Consider the following 13098-nt stretch of genomic DNA (forward strand, 5'->3'; position numbering starts at 1 on the left):
ATAATCTAGAGGTATGGCTTTGTAAACGGACAGATACATATTCTCTTATGAGGCAATATATAGAGTAGTGGTGAAGTACAGAGTCAAAATTAACATGAACCACGGGGGCTTCCTTGATGGCTCAAATGATAAACAATACACTTGCAATGCAGAAGACCCAGGTTCGATTTCTGAGTCAGGAAGATCCCCTGGAGGAGGAAATGGCAACCCACTCTAGTATTCTTACCTGGACAACCCTGGACAGAGGAGCCTGGTGGGCTACAGTCTATGGGGTCGCAAAGAGTTGGACATGACTGAGCGACTAACACTTTCACACACATTAAGTATTGGTAGGGTCATGGAGAAACGGCTGTCTCATATACTGCTGTTGGAACACAGGACTGCCTTTCTGGGTTGCAATCTGCCAGACTTTTAAAATTAAACATGCATAGGCCTTGTGATCATCCCTGGAAACCTACTGTAACAAAACAACCCCCCTAAGGAAGTACATGTGTACAAGGATGTTCACTGCAGACCAGTGTGCAGTAGCCAAGTGCTAGAAACAAGGGGAGCACCTGCTGAGAGGGAAGAGCTAAATGCATTGTAGTCAACCCATGGCATAGAATGGGTTCAAAGCCAAAGGAACAGATCCTGAGGAATTTCCATGAGGTTCGGTCACAAAAGCAAGATGCAAAAATTTATTTATGATTTCATTTTAGTGAAACAAGGACAAAACCCTATATTTGTATACATTTGCTGCTGCTGCTGCTGCTAAGTCGCTTCAGTCATGTCCGACTCTGTGCGACCCCATAGACGGAAGCCTACCAGGCTCCCCGGTCCCTGGGATTCTCCAGGCAAGAACACTGGAGTGGGTTGCCATTTCCTTCTCCAATGCAGGAAAGTGAAAAGTGAAAGTGAAGTCGCTCAGTCATGTCCGACCCTCAGCGACATCATGGACTGCAGCCTTCCAGGCTCCTCCATCCATGGGATTTTCCAGGCAAGAGTACTGGAGTGGGGTGCCATTGCCTTCTCCATTGTATACACATACATGTACATACATGTGTACAGAAGTAAGTGTTGAGAAAAATACTGCACGATCTTATTCAAGGATTATCTCTGAACTACTCCCAATCTAGGATACAGAGATGATACTGCTATGGGTAGATGAGAGGAGGGGGAAAGGGTTGTGAGGGAAGCAAACTCAAAAAATAAAAGAAGAAACCCACAGCATTAAAACTTAAAGCACATGTGCTGTCACACTTACTGATATAAAAAGTAAGTATGAAGGTAGGCACATGTTTAATTGCATTCATGTAAAAAACCTTTCTGAACTTAAAAGTAGCCAGAATGGAAAAAACCAAAAAAGAGAACAATGGGTCCAAGGTTAATACTGTACTAATGACTTCAGGGATGGCCCCTTTAAAAAATAAAACTGGCTTTAAATACTTGGGAGTTTTCTAATTGCTCTTTGGATTTAAATGGTGACTTATAAGTAAATCCTCCATAACAGAAGCTGTATCTCAATCAAGAATGCACTTGTTCATAAGTAACACAGGTTGGATTGCCTCCAGGAATTGTGAGTCAAAAGTGGCTGGGAAGTCAGGAGACCTGGGTAAACGTCCTGCCGTGTCCAGCAAGTCCTTACATGGCCTTGAGCAAGTAATGAATCTGTTGGGCCTCAGTGTTCACACCAGCGAAATGAGGGGTGGCCCCAGTGGATTGGCCCTAACATTCTATGAATTCCTCCTGATTTTCTTAACTTGAAAAGCTCAAGCACTCTTCACTCATTTAAACATAATTAAACATACACAGGTTCATAGAACTTTGTGTTGAGGTTCAGAAACAAACCCATTCCAGAGAAAGCGGCCCTTATGGTTTTTTCACCCTGAAATGATAACTAAACCCCAGAATCCATCATACCTTTAGGAAGAGATTGCACATGCTTCGCTCCTTGGTCCAATTTAAAGTCCAAATATAAGGTTGGTGTGTAAGTGTAAATCTTTGACTGAAAAGAAAAAGGAAATCATCAGCATCTTTCCAAGAATAAGGTTCATCTTTACCTGAGCTGGTCCCTACTGTCATGGGCCTAGGGCCTGGATCCATTATATTTACAACTCCTTCTTGGGAGATGCTATTAAAGTGGGTATGATGGGCTACCAGTATACCCACCTCCTGAGGGTCTCAGTCTAAAAGTTCACCCTCCTAGCTTGACAATATTGTTGACAAGCTATTCTAGCATGACACCTGTCTCCCTACAGCCATTTCTCAAATATGATCTGATGTCAATAGTTCAATGGCCGACAGCTTCTCCAACCTTCTCACTTCTTGTCTTCTCCTGAATATAGGTAGGCTAACGCATATCAAATGTATGTTTCTTTTCCAGGTCTCAGTAAAGCTATGTCCATTTTGAAATTCAAAGAGCACAGCCTGTAAATATTTATTCTAATTTGGCTCTCTTGCATTAAAAGGTAGTCCAACATTGCTGGTCTAAAAAAGCCACAACTCAAAATGTAAGAAAGGCCAACCTTTGCAGGATTTCTCATTATAAACAGTGGCTTTGATTCCATCAACAGTTCAGCAGTTTGTAATTCAATATACTGCCATTCTGAATCACTGACACAGCCCCAAATCCAAGGGATTATCACTGTTGCCATAAACTTTATGATGTTTCATTGTTTGTCACAAAGTCCCAGTGGTTCTGTTCTCATTTTTTTAAGTTAAAAAACACACAAAGATGAAAAAGTACATAATGCCAAATTTGGCAAGGATGTGGAGTAATTGGAACTTTTATACATTGCTGGTAGGACTATTACTTGATATAAACACTTGAGAAAACTGCTTGGCAGTATGTACTACAGATGGATGTATAAATAATCGCAGCATTCCAACTCAACAGGTGTATCCCCAACAGAAATGTTCACTGAAAGACAGGTACTCAAATCTTGACACTGACAATGTCGGTGATAGCCCAAGCTGGAAATATTCCCAATGTCTTTAATGAGAGAAAAGATACGTAAATTGCAATATACAAGAGACTATGACACAGCAAGGAGAATGAATGAACCCAACTATATGCAACAACTCAGATGAATCTTGCAAACATAGTACTGAACAAACAAAACAGATACAGATCATATAAAATATGCTTCTGGGGACTTCCCTTGCAGTCCAGTGGCTAAGACTCCAGCTCCCCATGCAGGGAGCCCGGGTTCGGTCCCAGGTCGGGGAACAAGAGCCCACATCCTGCAACTAAAGATCCCACATGTAGCAACTAAGACTTGGCACAGCCAAATAAATAAATATATAAAACATATGCTTCCTTTTCTATAAAGTTCAAAACAAGGGAAAACTAGTCTATGGTATCAGAAATCAGAGAAGTGGTTACCCTGGGATGGTTAGTAACTGAATGAGGTTTAAAAGGGGGCTTCTGGAGCCTGGCAGTATTTGGTCTCTTGGTTTCATGGATGAGTTCACTCGGTGAAAATCGTCTGAGTCGTACACATGATTTGTGTACTTTTCTGTGTATGTGTTGTATTTTTTAACAAATACTTACACTCAATAGAAACACAGATGTGTAAATAGACCACAAGATAGAATCCAGAGCCCTTTACCATCCTTAATAAGGGCATCATTTTGCACTATGTCAACTGCACGAGGACATGGCCATATATCTGCCCTTTTCACCTGGAGCCAATGCACAGGGCCTGTCACATAGTAGGTGTTCAATAACATTCACCAAATGATGTTTCATTATGAAAAATCTCATGTATAATAATAAATTTATTTATAGTATACATAGTATATTCATCAATATCTTTACCAACATGTAGCAAAATGCCTCTCTTCAAGACAGGTGATTCAAGACAGGTATGGCCCAAGTATATGTCTGGTCATTAAGTTTTGGAATAGAGAATTGTAAATAATGCTATCAGAAGATTATTCCCTGAAAAGTCCCATGAATTGAAGCTTTGGGCTTCAAGTGGTCTGGTAGGTGCTTTTACGTGGCTTAGGAGGTCAAGCTGCATCCATACAGCTTCAAAGACTGGAAAGGCGAATTCCCCTGTGGGAACATAAATGAAAGAAGAAAGACCTGTGACATCAAGGGTGACCTGAGGCCAAAGATTCCCAATCAATCTGAGGAGCTTGGAATACACATGAAACAAGGGCAGCACCCACGGGACACAGATCTGATCCTCTAGCATCATGAGGTGTGTAAGGCACCATCTGGAAAGGATCTGGTTTTGCCTAATGAAAACTTCTAAAATTACTCCTAAAAAGATCAAGGGAAAACTTCACTTAGTATCAGATGACTCCTCTTCCAAGGCAATATTTTACTCTCTTTCAGAAAAAAGAATCTCTGTTTGGTTCAAACATCTTTTCTGATCTCTGCCTTCTGGCCAAGGCAGTATCCCTGGCAACAGCAAAGATGCGAATCACAAAGAGGCTCTTGGTTTAACTTTTACTAGAAGTCTCCCAAAATGTATGCATAGAAGTCATCCAGGAGGCTTTGATGCTGGTATTGCTTTTCCTGGTGACTAGCAAGGCCTTTATCTTCTTCTGGGCTTAGTTCACTCCATCCGAAAATCTGATGAGACTTCACTGATGTTGAAATGTATTTCTGGTTCTGAAATTCTGAATCAGAAAGTTAATGTTTTTTCCCCCACTTTTTAATTTTTTTTAATTCTGTTCTGATTTCTCAGACTAGAGCTGTAGAGAAGTGAGAAGGTGGCTGGGGCGAGGGAGAGCCACTCGGGCTGTGGGGACTGTGTGGATGCCACTGGTTAACTCGTGCTGTTCTTGCCCCAAACCCCAGCCATCAACTTTGCCCTCCTGGTTAGCTCTTCTCTTCTTCCTGCCTCTAGCTTCTCAACCTAATCCATACTGCCTCTCCAAATAGCAGCCCCTCTCCCCCTAATACTGCAAGGACACAGATATGCGTATGCACACATAGACACAGAATTCTGTACTTATGTATTAATTTACAAACTTACAAAAAACAACCAATGAGAGCCATTAAAAAAGCCACAAATATATCCTACAACCTCACAGTATGAAAAGGGCTACAGGGAAGTTTTAAATTCATTTTGAAGGTTTTTTTTTTTTTTTAACAACATCTATAGCTTAAAACAGGATTCTGATTCTAGTCTCTTTGTACTGAAAATCAGATCATTGACAGTTTCAACATAACACATCTTGAATAATCAACTACCCAAAACCTGTATGTACCCTATTCTATTTAAATTAATCCATACTGAGATAAAACTCAATTTGAAAGCTGTTCCTATGAATCTGTGTATGCATATATATATATGGATGAATATATATACACACACGCACAGAGTTTTTGAAAAGCAGGTAGGTTTTGCTTTTTAAAATTTTGATCTTCTATGGTAGCTCTGTTGAAATACCAAATATAATTTCTCTTCATTTAACTCAAGGATGGTAACACCAGCCTCCAATACACTTTGAGCACATCTGGACTTAATTTTTCCATCACACACACTGCTGATTTGCAACCACACAGAAATATTGCCATTCAGCATACTCTTGTGTTCTGTTTTGTTTATTTTCAAATGCAGTATTAAACTATTAATAGATCCTCAAAATCGAATGAAAATTTATTTACACAAATCATTCTTTTTTTTTTTTTGCCCTCAATCTATCTATTTCCATAGGATTAAAATAAACTGGTTCAAGGCAACCTAAAATAAAACATTTCTCCATAAATCTGTTTCAGCATGAACCAAACTAACGCACCTAAATTCCATCAGAGAATTATTGTCGTCGTCCTTTTGCTCTCTTTTGGTCCTGATTAACACTGCCTGCACAGGTACTAAAATTCCACATGGTTCCTCTTTCGCCTTTCTTTTCATTATTTAATTGTCTTTAAAGCATTTGGGAAACTTATCTTTAAAGGTTTCCGTCTGTATTTTAAAAGCCCAATAGCTTAAAATCTTACAGTTCAAATATCATGAAGGCAAAGCTTCTAGAAGTGAAGTAACAGAACTCTTTATGAGATGTTAAGGGTAAATTCTGGCTAACCACTAACAACAGGGGTGCTACCAAATCCAGACAAGCCTTGTCTCTCTTTCTCTATAAATACGTCGGAATTAAACCCTAAACGAGCCTAAGACACCACTCCAATAATGACCACAAAACAACCAAGACAAAGCACGCTCTACAAAACCACTTCCTTCAGAAACTCAACCACCTTCATTTTCCAGCCTTCAAAGACCTCCCGCTTCCCCTGGCTTTCGGTATGATACCCGTGTTAAGCTGGTTTCCTTCCTCTGCTTTTATTCATAAATGTGATCTTAATTAGGAGATGAAATTACTTCCACATGGAAGCCATGTGGCTTAGTATGTCTTCCCAAGGAAAAGAAAGGTGCCTGCTATGTTGCTTGCTATGTATAAGTGAGATGAAATGAAATGAAGATAAGATGAAAAGAAGATGAAATATCATTCATGTTGCCGCTGCTCCTTCCACAAATAACTACCTCCCATCTATCCCTGCATGCTACTCATTCTACTGCCATGCTGGCCTTCCCTAAAGCCAAGGGGCAGCAGTTTGTCACATGTCAGAGCTGCAATAAGTGTTTTCACATCTTTTTGAGAACTATTTTCAAACCTTTGATGATGGAGTGATTTTTTTTTTTTAGGAAAAGCACTTGAATTCTCAATCTTACTAGATGCTGCTTATGCAAATTACTCTAGGGTAACACGTGCAAATTTTCAGTATTTTATAAAAGAAAGAAGCAGTGTATATATACCTATTCCTGGACCCTCACTCTCATGTTGGATCATCACCCTAATGTTCAGCATTTGTTTTTTTGGCATCATGGCTAACTTTTGATGGATACCTTTGCACGTAAATTTTTGACCACATTTCTATTTTTGTCCTTTCTCAGTGAAATTGTGGGTCTAAAGGTCTAGACATTTCAATACGGCTCTTGCTATATCTACAAGTTTATGGCCAAATGCAATGTGGCCAAAAGGGAGGTGGTCACCACGGTAATGTGACTGAATAGCAATTTCCCCAAACTTGTCTACTGCTTCCCTGGTGGCTCAGACGATAAAGTGTCTGCCTGCAATGTGGGAGAACTGGGTTCGATCCCTGGGTTGGGAAGATCCTCTGGAGAAGGAAATGGCAACCCACTCCAGTACTCGTCTAGAAAATTCCATGGACGGAGGAGCCTATGTCCATTGTAGGCGACGGTCCATGGGATTGCAGAGTCGGCCATGACTGAGCAACTTCACCCTTGTCTACTGCTAGTTGTTGGTTTTTCTGGTCTCTGTAATTACACTATACCACAGGGCAATTTTCTAACTCATTATGTGCTCTAAATATTGGCTTTCCCCCCCATTCATCTAATCTCCTATTGTTAGAAAGTTAACTCATTCCAACAAATTCCCTATTGTTGCACATTTAAATTTTTTCCCCAATACATTCTTCTTCAAAAATAGAAGGGAAGGATTAATTGCTGGAAAATAAAAAGAAAAGGGAAAAAAACCTGGAAATCTCTGAAAAAAGAGAGTTGCAGGGTATGGGGTCAAGGAAGTTTGTTGCTTCTCTTATCAATTTATCTGAGAGTTTTTTAAAAAATAAATGAAGGCTATTTACCCTTAAGACTGTTAGTTGTAAAAGTCACCCAGTTTGTTTTTGGCTTTTTTATGGCATTTCTGACATGGGTCGGCTCTACCAATCTTTTCCTTGCAATGCTTTTAAACTCAGAAAGTCTTCCCCATGCAAAGGTCACATGAAATGTTTGCCTGTATCTTTCCAGTTCAAAATTTTTTAAATATTTAATTCTTTGATCTATGTCACATTTATTTTCCTGTGAGGTGTGAGATCAGAAGCCAAACTGGTTTCTTTCTATGAATGCTTAATCAGTTGTCCCTGTTGACTTATTCTTCTCTTTTCCCCAACAGATGACCATCTTCTTTATCACCAAGTTTGCACATACACTTGGTCTATTTCAGGCAGGTTCTCTTCCTGCCAGTCACCAAAAAAAAGAGCCTCAGTGGAAAAAACTTTATTGGTGGACTAGCTCAGAGACTTCAACTAAGAGAGGATGGTCTACTCCACAGGAGTTCTGGGCATCATCTAGCCCATCCCCCATCAGGCTTCCCCATCTCATCTTCCTGCCACGACACTCCTGCTCTCACAGGGCTTTGCACTAGGGAGAGAACCCACCAGCACAGATCTGTTCTCTCCACCACTTACACCTCCGTACAACTCAAGAAACTCACTGACAGATCCACGGCCCCTGTGGGAGAACCATGCCTTCCTCTTTCATCAGGAGATAGCATGCTTTGAGGAAATGAAAAGTAGATTCACCCATTCTTTAAAGCCAAATTCCAACTCTTGTTGTTGAGAACTGGCTGATGCTCTTCAACCAAAGGGTAAGTCTTCTGTCTCCAATCCAAAGCACTCTGATTTCAGAATTCTTCATTATTTTAAAGAATTCTGATAAGGAGTGGGAGAGATTAGTTCCTATCCTTAGTGCCAAAGGTATTGTGGGGAGCATTAAAACCCTTAATTACATTTTGACATATACATGAAGTGTTACCCAAAGAGAAGACAAGGAACTCGTGGGCAAAATGCCAATGACTCTGTATAGGGTGATAGTTAGAGAGGGTCAAACCACATTTTTAACTTTTATCAATAATACAGGATTACAGAAAATCTCGACCATCAAGCTGTCCAGCTGAGCAGCCTTTGTGGATATAGCCAAGTTATTCTACAGTCTAGTCTCAAGAGCATCCTTTTTCAAGAAGCATTTTCATCAGTAGGAACAGTAGAGTCCCTCCCCTTCTTACCTTGTGTTTGGGGGAGGGGTCATGAGGAGAGAAGAGCTAAAGAGGAAGGGAATAAAGATACTGACAGGACTCAAGGTCCCAAAATTTAATCAGAGACGTGTTCATTGTGAAAGCAGTCTTTGATTTCTTCACTCTTTGAGTCAGCATCTTTGCACAAAATTGGGTTACAGACATTCTAAAATTTTTTGGAAAATAAAAAACAGAGAAAGAACAAATGCCCATCTCTTAGATGAATAATCCATCCATAATCCTACAAAGGCTACAGAACAATAAAATCACAAATGGCCCCTAAATATGCCAACAGGGAAACTTCCTATTGCTTATCTCCCATCCATGGGTAATGTTTTTCAAGGCTAAGTCAGCAAATCTATTAATTGATGCTAGAATATCCCTGACAGAGCTTTATAAAGCTTTTAGTCTCTATTAGTTACACTTTGTATTTACTAAGAGGCTTTAAGAGTTCTTCTGAGAAAGTACATCGACATGGGAAACTATCTGGCAAACATACGATCTCATAGAGCTCTGCAGACAGACCACAGTGTGGACATGAAGCTTTGATTGTAGGTCTAGGGGGGAATTAATTATGGCACAGGGCTTCTCCCACATAATCGCTTGCAAGATGTTCTGACATAATAGCAGTATCTGAAGGCAAGTGCCTGAAGATACCCTTCTGGTGGAGATGGAAGACGGAGGCTCATTCTGAAGCTTTCCTCCATGAAAATGAGCTAAGACATTCCCAAAGTGGAGAGAGACACACTCAGCAAGTTTATGTACAAGGGCTGAAGGGTGTGATAAAGGCAGACCTACTGTGCAAATAAAATGGGGCAGACCTGAGTTTGGGTCTAGTTTCCTTCCACCTCGAGCCGTATGACTTTTGCCCAGTTGAGTTACTGCATCCTCATCTACAACATGACAGGGGTGGACAGCTGCTGTATCGTATCTATTGCTGCCAGACATTATGACTCAAACCCAAGAGCCAGAAACCCCAGGAAGAGTAGGTCTTGCCTGGTTCTGAAAAGCATTTCATATTGTCAGGAATTCTAGACTCATGCTGCCCTAAGAACTTCATTCACATCTTAATACCTCACAATAACCTTTCAGGAACCTGTCTCTTCCTTGATCAACTCCCAAACTTACTACACCAACCCATCTGAATGAAGAAAGTCTTCAAAGGCTCCAAAGGATCAAATAGGGCCTCCCGTCTACCCAGAAACAAGGAGAGAGGAAGTTCCCTACTATTCAGCAATAGTTCTGAAAACCTGAAGAGTTGACAAGGCTGCTGAAGGGCCAGAGACCTAGGGAAGGGGTCAGTACTTATCCCCCATCCAGGGCAGGGGACTGTTCATAATTCCTGGGTGAGGAGGAGGTGGTTAGCTCCTTAGCAAGATGAGGGATGGGTCAAGAATTCCCTCTTTAACATCTATCTCTCCTCTTACGCACTCTCTATCTTTAAAGTTCCCATGGAAAAGAAACCCACTCTCAGGAGAAAATCTGATTTCTGTTGGGTTGTGCTGAATTGCTAAGGATCTATGTAAGTCTGTGGTTAAGAGCACAAGGTTGGGAGCCAGACATCCAGTTAGAAGGCCAGTTCTGTCACTCCCTAGATGCGTAACCCTGGGCAAGTTGACCATCTCATGATGCCCTGGGTCCTTCTCTCATCAGCCTGTTAGGAGAATTTGACTGGACACATTTTATGTCTCTCCTCAGAGGCCCTCAGCTTCACTGGCTTCTGAGGCCTTGGCCACTTACGGAGATGGCCCTGGGTGCCATGGCTGCTGCCAGTGTTGACACCTCCAGCTACCTCAGCCCCTCCTGGTTGACTGTCAAGTTCTGAATGGCTTCCATCGCCCCCACGGGGTGGGGAATACAGTAGCTACAGAGTCTGGCCTGACAGACCTCCACACCTAGACTGGAATGAGGATCCAAGCTGCTGGATGGGGTGCGTGGAAGGGCCTGGGGACAGTCTGGAAGGGCAGGGAATTAGCATCCCTGGGGCAGACTTTGGCCAAAGAGGGATGAAAGATGTAAGATGACGGAACAATGCTTCCTCTTTCTTCCTTCATTAGAAAGTTCTGAGCTACAGTTTTCTGAACAGGCCTCCTGTGTCACCAAGCATCTGTTTTGCTTCCTGTCTCCCTCACTCCCACCGCCCTGGGTCTGCACATGAGACCTGCCTTAGGCTCTGTTTTCCAGAGAACCCAGGTAAAATTAGGAGGAAAAATAACTAATACATATAAAATACTCAGAGCCTCACTGAGCAACGCTGCCACCACCCACATGTGGCTACTGAGCACAGGAAATGTGGTGATCATGAATCAAGGTGTGCTGTGTTAAAAAAAAAAAGACAAACTGGGATTTCAAAGACTTAGCACAACAAAAATCTCATTATAATTTTATATTAGTTATATATTGAAAGGACACGGAGAAGGCAATGGCACCCCACTCCAGTACTCTTGCCTGGAAAATCCCATGGATGGAGGAGCCTGGTAGGCTGCAGTCCATGGGGTCGCTAAGAGTCAGACACGACTGAGCGACTTCACTTTCACTTTTCATTTTCATGCATTAGAGAAGGAAATGGCAACCCAGTCCAGTGTTCTTGCCTGGAGAATCTCAGGGATTGTGGAGTCTATGGGGTCGCACAGAGTCGGACACGACTGAAGTGACTCAGCAGTATATTGAAAGGACAATATTTTAGGTAATGGACTAAAGTATATTGCCAAAATTAACTTCAGCTGCTTATTTTTCCTTTTTGAGTGCGTCTACTGAAAATTTTACATGACATGTGCCTTCCATTATATTTTTATTGGACAGCTCTGACTTTGAATATAGTGCCCTTTAAGCCTGAAAAAGATGTCAGCCATTTTCATTTCTCATCCCAAGAAGGTCTAGAGATTTGCTGTCCATAAAGCCTAATGATAAAAAGGGAATGTGAGAACAGAAATTGAGACAGATAAGGGAAAGGGGAACAAATATTTATGAATTACTCTTTCTGTGGTTAGGCACATTATATACCATGCAGATAATCCAACGACTACATCTTAATGTCCCTATTTGGCAGATGAGGAAATGAAGGTGCAAAAGCAAATTTTCCTAAGATCACAGGGGTATCAAACAGTGGAACTGAAAGGCAGACCCAAGTTTGCTTGACCCCATAGTCCATGCTCTTTTCAGCCTATCATACTGTCAAAGGATTGACTCTCTAATGGTACAGTCCAGATAATGTAGCCGAGACGTTTTGGCATGAGTGAGGACATCCTAGAATCCCTAAATCACCCGCACAGGAGATCACCTACACTAAACAAGTTGAAAGCTGTTGCTGGACACAAATCAATCCATCTCTCCTTCTCTCTCTCCCCATCACACACACCCCCACACCCACACTGTGGGCACATGTAACGCAAGTGGTCATGGCACATGATCACACAAAGCCATGAAAACCCCTCTTATTTTGTATTTTTGCTCCATCATTCCCTGGTCCAACCCCATCACCCCAGTGGCTCTCAGTCAAATAATTAACATTCTTCCACAAGGAATAGTTACACTCACCTACCATACATGAGTTTCTGTTTCTTCCTATCCTTGCCAGCACTTGATAATACCCAACTTCCTGATTTTTGTCAACTTATAGAGTGTAAAGTGGTAGATTATTAGGAAAGACATTTTTCTATGCATTGGTTAGAGGATTACCTTTTCATATTCTTCTCTGACTTCAACAGTTGGCTGGAGGATGTTCTTAAGAGCTGCTGTCCAGAGTTGCCACCAACCTCAAATGGAAGACTATGGATACATGGCTTCATTCTCCCAACTATGTTGATGCTCTGGCCTGATCACACACATCAGTTTTCTGCAGATGTAACTGCTCTAGAGCTTGGAGATTTGCTTGTGCAACAAGGTCTCATGGAACCAGGCCTGGTATTACAGTAAATGTGTGTCCTATTGTTTTAGGGATATTTTTTAAGACAAAATGAGAACTGGATAGAATGAATTTAAGTTTAGCAGTCCTGATGGAGCCACATCAAGTCCAGGAGGGCAACCTGGGCTACTGTGCTTATAAAGAAAAAGAAAATCCATGTTCTACCAAAGCAGAGCAGAATTTAAATTGGGTGAAACGCCTTTGGGATTTTATTTAGAATGGAATTTTTAATTATAATTTCTTTTGATTTGGTTTATAAAGGCAAGGAGTTTTAGATCAGAATCTGACTTTCTTCTTAGAGATTTGATGATGGGATCTGTTCAAATTTGGGATATTTTAACATCTAGATATTTCTTATGCTACCACTCGGGCTTCTTATACACCAC

At 41.3% G+C, this 13098-nt stretch overlaps 1 protein-coding gene across 3 annotated transcripts in view; it reads right to left on the reverse strand.

The window, feature by feature from the left end:
• The window catches only part of PIR (pirin), a 97763-nt gene that overhangs the window by 33865 nt on the left and 50800 nt on the right, over positions 1-13098 (reverse strand). For all 3 annotated transcript variants that reach the window (XM_055563174.1, XM_055563173.1, XM_055563175.1), the window contains exon 6: positions 1900-1984. In XM_055563174.1, coding sequence (XP_055419149.1) covers positions 1900-1984 — 85 coding nt within the window. The remainder of the gene's footprint in view (positions 1-1899; positions 1985-13098) is intronic.

The sequence above is a fragment of the Bubalus kerabau genome, chromosome X, assembly GCF_029407905.1.
Source record: "Bubalus kerabau isolate K-KA32 ecotype Philippines breed swamp buffalo chromosome X, PCC_UOA_SB_1v2, whole genome shotgun sequence".
NCBI lineage: Eukaryota > Metazoa > Chordata > Mammalia > Artiodactyla > Bovidae > Bubalus > Bubalus kerabau.